The sequence below is a fragment of the Nannospalax galili genome, unplaced genomic scaffold (genome assembly GCF_000622305.1).
Source record: "Nannospalax galili isolate Female #2095 unplaced genomic scaffold, S.galili_v1.0 scaffold1144, whole genome shotgun sequence".
NCBI lineage: Eukaryota > Metazoa > Chordata > Mammalia > Rodentia > Spalacidae > Nannospalax > Nannospalax galili.
Window position 1 is genome coordinate 940,794 of NW_008351634.1, and position 16,605 is coordinate 957,398.

The 16,605-nt window shown below is 43.7% G+C and overlaps 1 protein-coding gene across 2 annotated transcripts in view; it reads left to right on the plus strand.

The window, feature by feature from the left end:
- The first annotated feature begins 5,916 nt into the window (after positions 1 to 5,916).
- The window catches only part of Optn (optineurin), a 66,908-nt gene continuing 56,219 nt past the window's right edge, over positions 5,917 to 16,605 (plus strand). For both annotated transcript variants that reach the window (XM_008848533.3, XM_008848535.3), the window contains exons 1-2: positions 5,917 to 6,117; positions 15,850 to 16,026. In XM_008848533.3, the coding sequence (XP_008846755.1) occupies positions 15,861 to 16,026 (166 nt within the window). In that variant the 5' untranslated portion in view covers positions 5,917 to 6,117; positions 15,850 to 15,860. The remainder of the gene's footprint in view (positions 6,118 to 15,849; positions 16,027 to 16,605) is intronic.

Below are 16,605 nucleotides of genomic sequence, written 5' to 3' on the forward strand. Positions count from 1 at the left end.
CCAAGTATGAGTAGTCTGCTAGCAAAGCTATAATATTAAAATGTTACATACCTTTACCTTCTTTAAACCCAGCCTCTGCCTGCAGCAGTTATAGGGAAACCAATTCTCAGGTATCTCTGGGGCCTTGAGAGTGAAGAGCCTCCTTCCCTATGATCATGAAAAACTCCAGAAAGATTTTGAGTACCCAGTGGAACAAGGGTCATTTATTCTTCATCCCATCATCCTCACTAATGCCATCCCTCTGAAACACAACATCTCTAATGACAAACCCAGACACTAGACTTTGCCAAACATTTTTGAGGTCCAATAGATATATGTGGAATACTGTGGTGGTTTGAATGAAAATGTTCCCCATAGGCTCCAAGTATTTGGACATTTTGTCCCCAGATGATGGCACTGTTTTAGGAGGTTTTAGAAGGTATGGCTATCCTGGAGGAAGCACGTCACTGGGGGTGGACTTAGAGAGTTCTTAAGCCTTGCCAGGTCTCCAGTTGTTCTTTTGCCTCCTGTGCCTGCATGATGATGTGAGAGCTTAGCTTCTGTTGCTCCTGCACCAGCTACCTCCAGCCACCATGCCTCCCTGCCATGACGGACTGTAATTCCCCTGGAACCATAAGCTCAAATAAACTCTCCCTTCTATAAGTTGCTCAGGTCAGTGTTCCTATCACAGCAACAGAAAAGTGACTGATACAAATACATATCTATCATTCCGAGAGGTCCCCATTATGTCCTGGAAATCAAGTTTGAGTCTTGGATGCTCATGAGGCCACCAGTCCACACCCTTCTTCAAAGCTAGGTGAGTCACCCTTCCCTGTAGCTGCTGTGAACTCCCCACCATACCCTGGCTATGTTTCCTCTCCCTCTAGGACACCTGGGGAGAAGAAGAAAAGTTATTCTTCTAAGAGCTATTGCTTAGAATCATGCAGATGCCACCGAAATAAATACAAAGGGACTAGCTATTAGTTCAAAACAGCAGGTCAGGGTTGTTAGAATCCAGACCAGACTGCAGCTCAGGCCACACTCACCTGCAGCATCTTTCTTACAGCCCTTATAAAGGAAATGATGGGACTGGAGAGGTGACTCAGGGGTTAAGAGCACTGGCTGCTCTTGAAGAGGACCTGGGTTTGATTCCCAGCACCCACATGGCGGCTAACAACTGTCTGTAACTCGAGTTCCAGGGTATCCAACACCCTCTTCTGACCTCCAAAGGCATTGTACAACACAGGTACACTTACACACATGCATGCAATATACTCATACACATAAAATAAAAAATAAATAAATAAATAAAGGAAATGACATGTCTGCTACCCAGAGCTTGTTTGTGAATCTCTAAGCTATAGCAGACTACTCAAGTGCCTGGATTCCAGAAAATAGCAGGTGACATTCTCACTTCCCCAAGGAACTTTATAGACCTTGGGCTGCCATATTCCTGGTCATCAGAGGGCTTCCAGTGGCTGCATATTCCTGTACCTGTATGATGGGTACAACTTATAAATGTGCTCTTCCTCCCACATCCTCAGAATCACACATCCCTCCCCCAGAACTTCCTCCTCTCCCCTTCCTATCCAAGAATCAAGAACAGCCTGGCTATAGGCCTGTACAGTGCAGCAGGAAACTTCCCTTTCCTTAGACACCTGTAAGAAGGGGACGCCCCGCCCCCCGCCCAGCCCATGCACACTCTGCTGGTGGGCTTGAACTCTCCTCAGAGCTCCTGCTAGGCTACTGTCTGCCTACCCATGGTTAATAACTCTTCTAATAAATCTCTTACTCAAAAGGACAGTCTGCCTCAGTGTCTCCCTAAACCCCAAACCCAAAACCTTTCAAAGATTAAGGAGAAAAAAAGGGGCATGGCACACAAATTGATATCTCAATAACCTGTCATGCTGTTACTCACTTCCCTACCATGAAACTACATCAAAGAAAACAGTAAAAAGCATGTTATAATTTCAGTCTTAGCTGTATTACCAAGGCCATTAGAGGTTCTGTGTCATGTGATACTAAAAAAAGATCACTTAGTAGTTAACACCTAACCACCAAGGCGAGACTCTTCTTTAGCAAAAGGATAGAAGGGGCAAAATGGAAACTTTAGGAAAGAAGAAAGGATCTTCCACCCAATAGCAGCCTTAATCCAAAAGAAGCTGACACTAGATGCCAGGCATTGTTCTAAGTGCTTTATAAACGTTATCGTGCTGCTTAGTTTAAGCTTGCTGAGTGGAACCTGAAAACGAATGACTCCATTTTGATTTTTAGCCCCATTTCTTGGGGCCTGGTGCCAGAGCTCAGTCCAAAACAATGATTTCCTATAATTCTTAACAAGTGAAGTATGCCTCATACCAGTCACTCTTAATAGCCTTAGGCAGTAGATAGTGTGGGTCTTGCACTCTTATCTAAGACTTTTGAGCAAGCTTTGTTTCCGAACTCTGAACTTTGGGGACTTTAGAAAAGTAATGTGTACATAATTCATAGAACATACTAAGGGAGCTCTCACACAAATAATGTTCCTGTAACTGGAGTTTTCAGGTAAAAGCCTGTATTTGTTACTTTTCTGTTGCTGTGATAAAATACCATTGACTTACAGTCAAAGAGGGATAAGAGTCCATTATGGCAGAGGGAGGCAGCCAGAGCAGACAGCTGAATGCTAACACCTTCAAGAAGGCATAGGAAGCGGAGTGAGAAACTAGAAATGAGACCTGGCTATGAACTCTCAAACCCCACCCCAGTGATGTGCTTCCTTCAGCAAGGCTGCACCTCCTAAGCCTCCCCAAACAGCACCACCAACTGACTAAGTGTTCAAGTATTTGGAGCCACAAAGCCCCAGCTGAGGCAGTAAGAGTGCTTCATGTTCCAAACCAGTGGGCTACATAGTATATTCCAAGCTAGCCTAGGTTACAAAGTGAGACACTGTTCAAAAAAAAAAGTATACATAATTAAACAGTTCTGATGTTCTAGTTACTATTTGTGATAACAGCACTGACCATAAACCAACTTGGGGTTTCATCACTGAGGCAAGTCAGGGCAAGAGCTCAGGTCAGGAACCTGGAGCATGGACCATGGAAGTATGCTGCTTGCTGGCTTGCTCCTATGGTCAGTGCTCAGCCTGCTTCCTTATATAACACAGGATCACCAGCCCAGGGGTGGCACTGCTCACAGTGAACTGGACCCTCCCACATCACTCAGCAATCAAGAAAATGTCCCACAGACAAATCCTTAATTTGAGGCTTCCTCCACCCAGGTGTTGACAATGGAAGCTATCTAGCACAGGTGTGTTCTGTTAGTCAAGGTGCGTTCTGGTTGACCATCCTCAGGTTCAGCAAGGTGGTCCAAAGAACTCCTTATTGCTTGCAGGGACAAGCTGAGTCTTAGGAGATGATTACTTCTGTTTCAGGGTGTGGAGATGTGGCTATCTCAGATAATTGCCCTCTTTTGGGAGTAGTCTCAGTCAGTCCCTTATCACAAAGATGCTTACCAATGTGTTGTTCCTAGAATCCAAGGAGACTCAACTCAGAAGAAAGACTGAGGCAAATGCAAATCCAAAGAGGGACAGAATGCCTTTACTTAGACCAATGACCAAGGTCTTCCTTCAATGAAAAAAAAAATCATCCTGTCAAAGGATTTAAATAAAGACTGTAAAGAGTACCAAACAGATTAAGAAAAACAAAATAAAACAAAACAAAACTTGGTTCTCAAAATGTTTTGAATTTGGGACTTATACCAAATTTATAGAGAGAATGAGAAACAGAAAGATGAACTTGTTGGGGACTGCATAATTAATCCCTCTCTCTCTCTCTCTCTCTCTCTCTCTCTCTCTCTCTCTCTGTGTGTGTGTGTGTGTGTGTGTGTGTGTGAGAGAGAGAGAGAGAGAGAGAGAGAAGGGGGGCTCATTGTAACACAGACTAGCCTTGAACTAACCTATGCTTAGGATGACCTTGAACTTCTGATTCTCCTGCCTCTAACCACCCAAATGCTGGGATTATTGCAAGATCCAGGATTACAGGGTTAGAGTAAGTACTACCATGCTCAGTTTATGTGGTGCTGGAGATGGAAACTAGAGATTGGTGAATGCTAGGCAAGTGTGGTGGTTTGAATGAGAAATGTTCCCTATAGACTCCAAGAATTTGAATACTTGGTCCCAGCTGGTGGTGCTATTTACAGAGGTTTAGCAGGTACAACCTTGCTAAAGGAAGCACATCCCTGGGGGCAGGCTTTGACAGTTCATAGTCTTGACCCACTTCCAGTTTTGCACCCTGCTTCCTGTGCCAGCTTGAAGAAGTGCTTAGCTTTCTGCTCTGGCTGCTGCCTACCATTCCTACCCAGCCATGATGGACTCTTACCCTCTGGAATGGTAAACCCAATGAACTCTTCTATAAGTTGCCTTGGTGTTTTATCACAGCAACATAAAAGTAAATGATACAGCAAGCACTCTACTGAGGTACATCTCCAGCCAGAGAGTTTCTAGATATCTAAATAGATGTTTCCAAGAAAGTGGGAGAGAAACACACCCCACCCCAACAGGGACAGCTGCTTCTGTCCAGGGGCACTTCCAGATTTGACCCCATGTAATTCCACACTTGGCTACTTATTTGTATCTGTTAAATAGAATATTTTGTAATGAACTTGTAAACACAAGTGCTTCCCTGAGTTCTGTGAACTGAATAGCAAAGTAATAAAACCCAATGAGTGGGTCCTGGAAACCCCAGTTCATAGCACTATGGTGGGTCAAATGCTCAGGTAATTTAGGGCTTTCAGTTGGCCTTGAAAGGGGGTAGCAGTTCTATGGGACTGAGTCCTAGACTGTGGGTCCACCCTCATATCCAGGTAGACTATGTCAGAACTGAGTAGAACAGGAAGACACTTAGACATTGTCCCCAGTGAATATGATTGATGGTGGGGTTTGAAATGACCAGAGGTAACAGGAGTCTTCTGTGTTGATTGTAGAGAGTATGGGGAAACTAATGGGTTACCCTGGTATATTTTCAGATCCTCTCTTCCCTGCTTTAGGGGTTAACATCTGAGACCAGGTCATGGAACAGGCAGCAGGTGATGTCAATATACTGTGTGGCAACATAAGGGTGTGGCTACCTGTTCCTTCCAACCTGTGAGCAGGTGAATAGGCAATCATATGCTCCTTATCTCCCCCTCTCATCAGTAAATCAAAGTTCTTCCCTGATTATGACATCCCTTTGACCCTGAACACAAAGCTGCTTTCACAGTCTCTCCCCAATGCCCAGGAACCCGGCCTCTATTTCTATTTACTTGTTTTTCACTGGGGGGTTCTGGTTGTTAGGGCAACACCTGATCTAATGCTGTCAGTGACCTCCTCACTGGTCCCTCTCTGGTGCTAGGAATGCAAAACCAGGAGGTGGTTTTATTGTTTTCTAGCTTTGAGTTATATGGTTTAACGCAGAGGCATCCTCCCAGCTTCTCAATAGTAAAGCAGTACTTCACACAGCAGCAGACTGCTTCCCTGGCGTGATCCAAATCAATCCATTAATCTCACCTGCTGAGGCATCTGATGCAGCCAGGTTATTTACCCATCTCGGGGAACAAGAGCCTAAGAGCGTTTTGTAGGCTGACTCTTTTGGTTCTTAATTATGACACACACGCTCTCTCACAGCGGCCTTGCTTTAAAGATGTCTGAGATTCTTCTCAGAGGCTCAGCCACCCAACATGATTCTGGTCCTCTATAAAAACCTTAGAACTACACAAGAGAGTCCCGAGTTGGATCATTTTGTCTGATTAATAGTTTAATTAACGCCATGTGTCTGACATCTCGACATTGCTCCACATTTCGGACAGCGAGGCTAGGGAAGCGATGAAGAGGGGCGGGTCGTTGGGGGCGTGGTCACCGGGAGGGCGTGGCTGGGCGGGGCCCTGGGGAGGGCGGGGCCCAGGAAACTCCCCCGAGAGGGTGGGGCGCCCGCGCTCTGGTCAGCTGAGCAGCGCGCGGTGGGTCGCGAGGCTGCGCGTCACTGTCCAGCTGCCCGAGCCGGCCGCCCCCACCCCGTCACCCCCGGCCAGTCCCCACGTGGGCGTAGGCGTCCGGCTCCGAAACTCTGATCCTGGGCACGATGCGGAGAAGGCAGTGACCCCAGAGGAGCCGGATTGCGGCGGCGGGTGAGTAGGGCCGGGGGCGGCGGGCGCTAGCCGAGCGCGGTGACTTTCCCAAGCCACCCTGGCAGCCGCTTCCGCCGCCGCCTACACCGGAGGCTGCGGGGAGGGTTGGGGGGGTGACGAGGGGTGGGACGGCCCTCCTGTAGGTTGCCTGCCCTGAGAAGGTTTCCAGGCCGGGTGAATCCTGACCTGGTGTGAAAGGGCAACCGTGAGCCATGGGGGTGGTGGCCACCCCAAAGGACCCCCTTTCCCCAGGATGATAAAACATTGAATTGGCTGACCGCAGGTGACTTCCTGTGCAGGCTACCGAGGTGGTTTGAAGGTGACGTCCTCCCACTGGTTGAGAGTGATTAAGCAGTCAGTTCATTACAAGGAGGAAGTGGTTGAAGGTGTACACCTTTGGAAGACATGAGGTGACCCAGGAACGGTAAAGAATAGTCAAGGTAGCAGGCTTACAGGGCAACTCAAAAGAGCCTGCGTAAACTGTCTGGGAGAGTGTGCCATAAAACATGCATGTTTTATATATCCACACACCCAATATTTGTATACAGGTGTATGTATAGAAATATATGGATATGTGTGTGTGTGTGTGTGTGTGTGTGTGTGTGAGAGAGAGAGAGAGAGAGAGAGAGAGAGATTATTTGATGAAGCGGAGAACTTTAAAGGAATTGCTTTTACCATAGGCAGTATTTAAGCTGAAGACAGCAAATAGGGCTCAGAGAAAATGAAACCTAACCTCTGTCCTCCCCTCCACTCTCAGGATTCTTGTATGGAATATGTGCCAAAGGTGTTGACGGTTGATTTGGAAAACCTTAGTAAGAGCCTTTTGAAAATAAGAAAGGCAGTACTGGGCCACTGGAACCTCCCCAGAGCTAGCTCCAAAGCTGCATAGTTACTCAAAGCAGCCACCTTGCTCTTTTGACCTCTGGAGAGATGGAGGGAATCCCATTGCCCCAAAGTAATAGGGTAGGGAGGACCAGAGCCGTGGCCACTGCCAGGGACTGCCTTGGATTGCACTGGACAAGTGCAGTTTCATTGTGGTTTACAGAGAAGATGCCAAGGATTGATTTTAGTATGTGCGTGTTTGATCTGTTTTTACACCAAGCCAATTTGAGGAGTACTTTATGCGTTTTGTGTACACTGTTAAAAGGTAACTGCAGTTTTTACAACTGGCCTGTAAATTACATATTATATTGTATGAGACAGAGAGAGAAGGAATTGGGTTTTACCTTCCTCCTGAATCCTCTCATTTAAGTAGTAGCATACAGTTCTATCATGAGATATACTGACGGCTAGTCTCCGAACCTGCTTTCTCAACTTTATATTATAGAGACTTGGCATTTCTGAAATAGTAAAATAAAAATCCAAGGCAAAAAGAAGTTAAAATCTCTAAGTTTTAGCCAGGTGTGGGGCGAGCGCCTTTAATTCCAGCACTGGGGAGGCAAAGACAGTCAGATCTCCGTGAGTTCAAGGCCAGCCTGGTCTACATAGTGAGTTCCAGGCCAGCTGGGGCTATAGGGAAACACTGTCTCAAAAAAAGACAGAAAAAAAAACTCTGAGTTTTTTCAATTATATTAATATTCTCATTCATTCACTCGCTCGCTAAAATTTCTTTCCTGGGAGCAATGTAAACAATGTCTACCCCTCTTCCCAATATCCCAATGACAAATGACAAACCAAGATATGATTCCACCAAAGTTAACCCTGAGGAACCAGTGAGTTTCTTGGATTTACTACAGAGTAATGGGGTGAGCCTCCCCTCATCAAGACCACACTAGAGAATCTTCACCCAGCATGGGTGGTGATTTCCCCCAGCTGTATAAATGGAGTCCCGTCTACTTAGTCTTTTCTAGCTAGCCTATATTACTCTAGCCTATGTGTTGTGTGACTGAATACTCAGATGAAGGTCCCAGAATTCTCCCTGACCCTCCTTCTATGTGGGGGCTCAGAGGACAGTTTTCTCTCTGTGTCTGTCTCTGACTCTGTCTCTGTCTCTATGTCTCTCTCTCTCTCTCTCTCTCTACACACACACACACACACACACACACACACACACATGTGCTTGCCACAGCATGCATGTGGAGGCCAGAGGACAACCTGTGGGGCACCATTTTCTCTTTCTACCATGTGGGTCCCAGGAATGGAACTCAGTTCATCAGGCTTGGTGAGCCTGCTGAGCCATCTCTATTAAGGTTTTCATTGCTTCTATCTTGACATGAATATAATGATGGAATTTTAGAATATGTGTTATTAAATAATATCCAGATGCCCTTGAAGTGATAGAAAAAAAGACAGTTCTGATTCTTAAAATAAAATTTAAAAGTTGACTTCAAGAGTCTGGAACTAAATGCCATAGAATTGTAGGAAACTAATAATATTACCATGTAGTGTTTGTTGCTTACACAGCAGAAAGCATTTTACAGGTGTTAAGACTTTAAAAGACCTCATTAGGCTATATTTTCCTTTCATTTCAACAAACACTTACCAAGAACCTGCTATGTGCCAGTCTCCAGTAAGAAAAAAGATGGAGAGAAAGTAGCTGGTGTAAGAGTATGGCAGTATTTACCAGAAGTGTTAAGGAAACACATGCAAATGGCTCTTGGGTACGCAAAAGAGCGCATGCTACACAAGCAGTCACATTTGAGCTAGACATTAAAACTACCCTATGGAAGTGTGCCAGGGAAAATGAGAGCCAGACATTTCAGGCAGAGGACAGAGCAGAAGAAAGGACACAGAGACTAAGAACACAGGGAACTGTGAGCTCATTAATGTGGTACAAGTGTCTTGGTGGCAGGAATGACTTGCTGGTGCTTGGGTATATAAGCCCAGACCAGGAAAGGCTCTATTTGTCTTACACTATTTTGGATGAGAATGTTTATACTGAAGGGAATGGTCTTGTGTTAAAAGAAGGCATGAGTATAGCTCAGTGGTAGAGCACTTCCCTTTCATATGCAAAGCCCTAGAGTCCAGGCTTCAGCACTGCTAATAATAAATAAACAACTCTCATAAATCTTGAAAGCAATGGAATTGAAATGGAAAGAGATGAATGATATTAAAAATCATTCAACAAGGACCTGGTAAGTTTTTTCTTGTGTTTCACAAAATGTTTTTTAGTGCTGGGGACACAGCAGTAGACAGAAGAGGCAAAAGTGCAAGGCTGTCAGTTCCAGGCAAAATAAAGACCCAGGCTTAAGCCTGTAGGGATGGAAAGGACATGGTGAGTTTTGGAAGCATTTTGGAATTGGAAGTAACTGGATTTCATGATTCCATTAGATTTGGGGAAAGAGGAATGGGAAGAAGCAAGTCTTACTTCTGGGTTCCCACCTTCACAACTAAGTTGCCTGTTTCTATTTTCTGTGTGTTAACAAGCTATGAGATCAAATAGCTTCCTAGCAAGCAATGTGAGACTTTTTGCCTTTTTAAAAATATTTCATTTATTATTTTTATTTTATGTGTATGAGTGTATTGCCTGAATGTGTGTCATGCAGTGCCTGTGGAGGTCAGAGGAAGGTGCCTGAGCCCGTGGAACTGGAGTTACAGATGGTTGTTAGCTGCCATGAGGGTCCCAGGAATTGAATTTGGGTCCTCTGCAGAAGCAGCCAGTGCTCTTACTTTTTTTTTTTTTTTTTTTTTTTTTTAGTTGTATTTATTATTTTTATTTTATGTGTGTGAGTGTACTGCCTGCATGTAGATTGGTGCACCCTTGTCATACAATGCTCATGGAGGTTAGAAGAGGGTGTCAGATCCCCTAGAACTGGAGTTACAGACAGTTAGCTGCCATGTGGGTGCTAGGAACCGAACCTGAGTCCTCTGCAAGAGCAGCCAGTGCTCTTAACCGCTGTACTACCTCTCCAGCCCAAAACGTTTTACTCTTTTTCTTTTTCTTTTTGAGACAGGGTCTCCCTGTAGCCCCAGCTGTCCTGGAACTCACTATGTAGACCAGGCTGGCCTTAAACTCACAGAGGTCTGCTTGCCTCTGCTTCCCAAGTGTTGGGATTAAAGGTGTACACCACGACACTCGGCAACTTTTTACTCTTAATAAAATATGTGTATAACCTGAGTTCTTCCTCCACAGTGATGATTCATTTAGTCACATGGTAGTAGAACCTACTCAGACCTAAAAAATAAATTGCATTTATTTTTTATTCTGTGTATGCACTTGCCACAGCATGCATGTGGAGCTCAGAGGACAACTTGCAAGAGTCACTTTTATCTTTCTACCATGTGAGTCCCAGGCATCAAACTGAGGTTGTCAGACTTGACAGCAGTTGCCTTTATCTGCTGAGCTGTCTTGGTGGGCCCCTTCAGCACCTTTTGTGAACCCGGATTCATATTCACCATAGCCAACTATCATCTCTGATCAAGAGACAAATTCTCACTGCTTAAAACTAATTTATCCATGCAAGGACTGAACCTGCTAATTTCATTAGCAGATTTGAAGACACTACAGTAAAGGCTTAGCTTAATTTGTATCTGCTGTCCATTGGTTGGAAGTCAGCATAAGACAGATTCTGTGCGGCACATGGCCCTCTGGCTGTCAGAGCCATCCTATAATGAAACAGACAGTGCCTGCTGGGGGATCATGGCTCATGTATTCTATCCAAGTCTGCTCAGTGCAGCCATGCACCGTGGAAACCACTCAGACATTCTTGTGTTGAATGCCAGAGTAGATTTTGTCTAAGGCCAATTCAGGAATGAGATTTATGCCCATGCCCATGCCTGTAAGGTCAGGCCATTGCTATAATTACTTGACCTTGGGATAAAGAGTAAGAATGTATATGGTTAGTGATTCAGGCAACAGAACTAGGGAATAAAAGCTGGGCTATATCACTTTTGACTTTCTACCTACCAGCTTGTTCCCAGTCTTCCTTGTTAGTGAAATCTTGACAAATTCCATACTCAGTTAATGCATCCTTCTTTCATTAAATTATATTTTGTCTCATGCTAATTTTTCTTTGTCTCATATTATAGGCAATGCTAGCTGGGAAATCACTGTATATCTGTCCCATCCTAGGCTCAAACTGATAACAGTCCTCCTATCTTGGCCTCTTAAGTGCTGTGTAACAGGCATGCACCATCATGCCCATCTTACTAAATATTATCTTTGCTTAGAAATGACACTTTGGGGCCGGGCGTGGTGGTGCACGCCTTTAATCCCAGCACTTGGGAGGCAGACGCAGGTGGATCTCTGCAAGATCGAGGCCAGCCTGGTCTACATAGTGAGTTCCAGGACAGCTGGGTCTACAGGGAGACCCTGCTTCCAAAAGGCCAAACAAACAAAAAAACCAAATGACACTTTGTACCTACATCAGTTAGATTTTTGTGAAAAATTCTGTAGATAGGACCTTGGAATGAACAGTTTGTTGAAGTTTTTGGACTCTCTGAAGATATGTGCAAAGATATGTATATATCTCCATGTTTACCCAGTTGATTTGGGGCCTGGTGAGTTGGATTAGCAGGTAAAAGGGACTTGCTGCTAAGCCTGTCAACCTCAGTTCGATCTCTGGAACTTACATGGTGGAAGGAGAAAACAGATATCCAAAAATTGGCATCTGACCTCCATATGCATGCCATGGTATATGCTCATGTATGCAGGTGCACACACACACACACACACACACACTGTAAATATATGTGTAAAAATATTTTTTTAACTTAGAGATTTAAGCATTCTGTAACTACATTCTACCAATAGCTATTTCACATGGGCACCATACAGTGGTAATTCATATTGATATATTTAAAATATTCTAAAATCATGAAGTGCCCTTTGTCTCATCTACTGCTTTAAATTGCTTTTAGTAAAATGATGGTAGTATTTGTATGCTTATGTCTGCCGCATATGCCAGCTTGTTATTCAGTAGGACATTTGAATTACGGATTTTTTTTTCCCTTTCTTTTTGAGACAGGAACTTCCTGTAGCTCCAGCTGGCCTGGAACTCGCTTTGTAAACCAGGCTGGCCTTGAACTCACAAAAATCTGCGTGCCTCTGCCTCCTAAGTGCTGGGATTAAAGGGGTGTGCCACCACACCTGACTCAGGATAACTTTTTCTAATGCCATTGGCCAACAATGTAACTAGGCAAGGGCAAGTATGTTTTGAGAGGGCAGCACATGATGGAGTCAGCCTACTGGACATGTATTAAGGGTGGAGGTGAGTCTGTGATATTTTAGAAATTTTAACAACTTCTTACTTTGGGGGAAGTGGCTGAGTCAAGAAGAACCACAAGGAACATCACACCCTGGATGAGTCAGTAAATATTTCTAGAGCTCAGGTAACTTCAGAGGCCACACACTTGCATATTGATACAAGTGACTTTTCTGCTGTCTCCCTTAGCACAACTTTGTTCTTTTTTTTCCCCAATGTTCTTGCAGAATCAGGGCCACGTTATCCAAAAATGAATTTTATGGAAAGTCAGAAACTTTCGATTTACCCAAAAAGGGGGTACACAACAGGAGGAAACTCATGTCTGGTACTGTAAACCTAGCCAAATACACATAGCTGGAGAGGTCTTAGATCTTAGAGAAATCCCAAGGCTGTCATATCCCTAGACTAATGTAATTTCTTACTATGTGCAAAATATGGATCCTCAAATTTACAGACAAGTATCCCAGTCACCACTTATCAAAGTAGCTTCTTTTTCAACAGACGGAGATTATTGCAGAGTTACACCACTGGTTAGACACAGAGATTCTCTGAATTGGCACATTTAGGATGCAACCTCTACACCCAAGACTCACAGAACATAGACCAAGGAATGAAGAGAACACTAATGCATCTTTCAATTCTCATCAATGAAGCTCCTTCATGCAACAGAGGGCCAGGAACACAAAAGGCCACAAATGGTCAAAATGCAGAGAATAAGAGTCTGCACAGTTTGGGTCCTTGGACAGGACTCCTGTATTGAGGTCCACCCACCCCAGGGCTCAGGGACCATTGTGGAAAAGGGGGCGGAAAGATTGTGAGAGCCAGGGAGGAGGTGCGTGACCATATGGAAATAGTCCTACAGGTGCCAGGGACCCTTTTCATACAAACCTACAGTGATGGTGTCAGCATGCACAGACCCATGCAAAGTTAGGCAGACAAAAACCCAGCATAGGACTGTGGAACTGAGCAGCAGGCCCTAACCGTAGTTGAAGAATTATTGGCAGCTGATTACTGCTGGGTGAGGAAGAGCAGATCTTGAAGAGAGAGACTAGATAGGTTGGCTAAACCCCAGTTGGATGAATTTGCACTGAGAGACATCTCAGGACACTAACTTTACATAATCGTCCTTAATACAAATAACAGAATATATGAACTCCAGTGTCGGGGGGACTATGGGAGGGTGCCAAAGGGAAGGGGGTATAAAGATGATATTATGTATGAAATATACAAAAAGTCAATAAATTATAAAAAGAAAACAATTTTAAAAAGATAACTAGGGCCGGGCGTGGTGGCTCAGGCCTTTAATCCCAGCACTCGGGAGGCAGAGGCAGGCGGATCTCTGTAAGTTCAAGGCCAGCCTGGTCTACATAGTGAGTTCCAGGACAGCTGGGGCTACAGGGAGACCCTGTCTCAAAAAAACCAAAAAAAAAAAAAAAAGATAACTAAAACAGATAATAAATGTGTAATATATATTTAAAAGGGGGTGGGTAGAGAAGGCATTCTAATTTTAGTCATCTAGTGCTAAATGATCAAATGTTTCGTTTCTGCATACTAAGTGCCTCCTTCAATCAATTCAGTTACATAAAACCAGTTACATAAATCCTCCATACGAGAGGCTCACTAATCAAAATGCTTTGTCAGTGTGTTCCCTCCGTGAAGGGATCATCCTTATCACTTCATGGGATGCATTTCTTTTAGGCTGATGCTTTAAGTCACACAGCCACTCATGCCACAGAGCCTGCTGGTCCCATCAGTGGCAGGATTCTGATTTGCCTACAAGTTCTCCCAACCAAAAGCAGTGTACCAGGTACTTGATTCTAGAGAACCTGCAGAGCCCAAGATCCTGCCTCCTGTGGTCATGGGAAGCAGCCCACACTTTATGCATCTGGCCTTATTTTCATATGTGGATACTAAGCATACTCACTGATGTTATGATACAGTTATAGGACAGAGAGGGCAATTCTGCCCCTGTTAGAAGATTGATTCCATACATAGAAGGCTACAACACAATACAGGTGCCTAGATTGTAAGGGGTTGGTCCTATGAGAACACACTTTTCCCTCAGTAATAAGATTGTAGATGGAGGCTGTAGCTCAGTGATAGAGCATTTGCCTAGCATGTGTGAAGCCCTAGATTCAATTTCTATTGAGAGAGACAGAGACAAAGAGAAAGAGACTGCTCACTAGCAAGTGCCCAAGTGCCTTCTTCATCCCAGGCCTTTTGTGGCACCAGGTGTCTTTCTGCTCTATCAGTTTTAGAGCAAGCATCATTGCTTAACACCTATTTGTTGCATAGATGAAATTAAAATTGTCTTCGGATTATATTATTTATTATATACTTATTATTTATATATGATATATTGATAAATTATTTTATATATTGTCATCAACAGTATTTTAAGGTTCTAAAAAATCGTGTGTGTGTATGCCACATGTGTGCAGTGCCTGCAGAGATCAAAAGCCGGCATTGTATTCCTGGAGGTAGAGTTTCAGACAGTGTGAGCAGCCAAACATGGGCGCTAAGAGAGCAGGAAGCACTCTCCACTGCTGAGTCATCTCTCCAATCCCAAGAAATACTATTATCTTAGTCATCTCTCTAGACTTCACCGTTTTTGCCTTTGCAGAATACGACTGTGCACTCGTTTGTTGCCTTTACTTTGCGTTGTTTTATAATCCATCCACATCAGTTTTTGATGGAGAAACATTTTCATGAAGCGTGAGGTGAAAATTGTTACCTACAGCATGTAGCCATTTATTGGAATGTCTATGTTTGCCTGAGTGGTAGGTAATAAAAAAATGGAATTGGCATTAACTCTTATTTATATTTTCTTATTGACTCATCTACAAAATAAAGCAGCATGTGTAGAAATGTTTTTCTAATATGTAGTAGCTGAACAAGCTGGCTTAGTCTTTTGTGTGTGCTTTGAAAAATATAATATTAAAGCCTAAATATTCACTTGTACCCTTACTGTATTTAAAGATGGAGTTTTTACATCAGCCTTAATACCTAGGTGGACCACTTACTGATCTTGGACAAGCTATGACACCTCAGTGAGCTATTTCCTCACGTGAAAAATCAAGAATATTGATATGTCTACTATGGTGTTTCAGCACATACTAAGCCTAAGAGTTGAAAAAATAAATGTTAACTCTCCCTTTCCTTTTCACAAAAATACAAGAAGTAAAATACAGATATTTTAATCTTTGTTGAGATCTAATTCCCAAACTATACAATTCACTCAAAATAAAGAAACTTAAAGATTTCAGGAGCAAATTTTATATAATGAACTTTCACCCAAGGCTACAAATACTATTCCTATCTTTAGGGCAGCCCTTCCTGCTCCATGTCCCAGTTTCTCACTGTGCCTCTTTCTACTCACATGTGCAAACATGCACACACTTGTGCAAGTTTCTGTGAAGCTGGGCTATGTACTTTGATGTTTAAAAATAAACTGTTCACAGTGAAATTCAAGGGAAAGCTGGCAACCTTTGGGAAGAACCATTAGTCGTTACTAATGGATTTGTGGGACTTTCTGAGACCCTTGGCAGAACATGGATGGCTATATTTTTAGCTTGTGGTTTTTTCATAGGACCTGCTGCCATGGCCCACCAACCTCTGAGCTGCCTAACTGAGAAGAGGGATAGCCCCAGTGAGAGCCCAGGAAATGGACCCCCCAATCTGGCTCACCCCAGCTTGGACACATTTACCCCAGAGGAACTGCTGCAACAGATGAAGGAACTCCTGGTTGAGAACCACCAACTGAAAGGTGAGTAGGGATATCTGTCCTTTTTCACCACTTAAGAAATGTAATCTCTTCTGAATAAGGCCTACAAGTGAGCTTGCTTCTTAACCTGATTCCCTGGGAACAAAACAGCACAGAATAACTTTGGACAAGGATACAATGCTTTCTGTTTTTTTCTGGACGTAGATAAGACTAAAAAGTATTTTTATTTAGGGACTGAGGGTGTAGATCACTGGTAGATAGCTTGCCTAGCATGTATAAGACTCAGGAATCGATTCCCAGCACAGGGAAAAAGTATACCATCTCAAGAAATAGTATAATGGGCATTTAGTCCATTTAAGAGGAAATAGAGAGAAGGACCTCTGTGATTACAGAGTTTATTGTAAATATTACTTGTTAAGAGAAAGCATTCTGAGTTTAGCATGATGGTGCAGGGCTATATCCCAGCTCTAGAGGCGGAGGAAAGATTTCAAGTTCAGTGCTACCCTGGGCAAGTTCAAGGCTGTCCTGGGCTACACAGTGAAACCTTCTTTCAAAAAAGTGAGAAAGGGAGAGGGAGGAGGGAGCGAAAAAGAGACAAAGAGCATTAGTATTAGTTCTGAT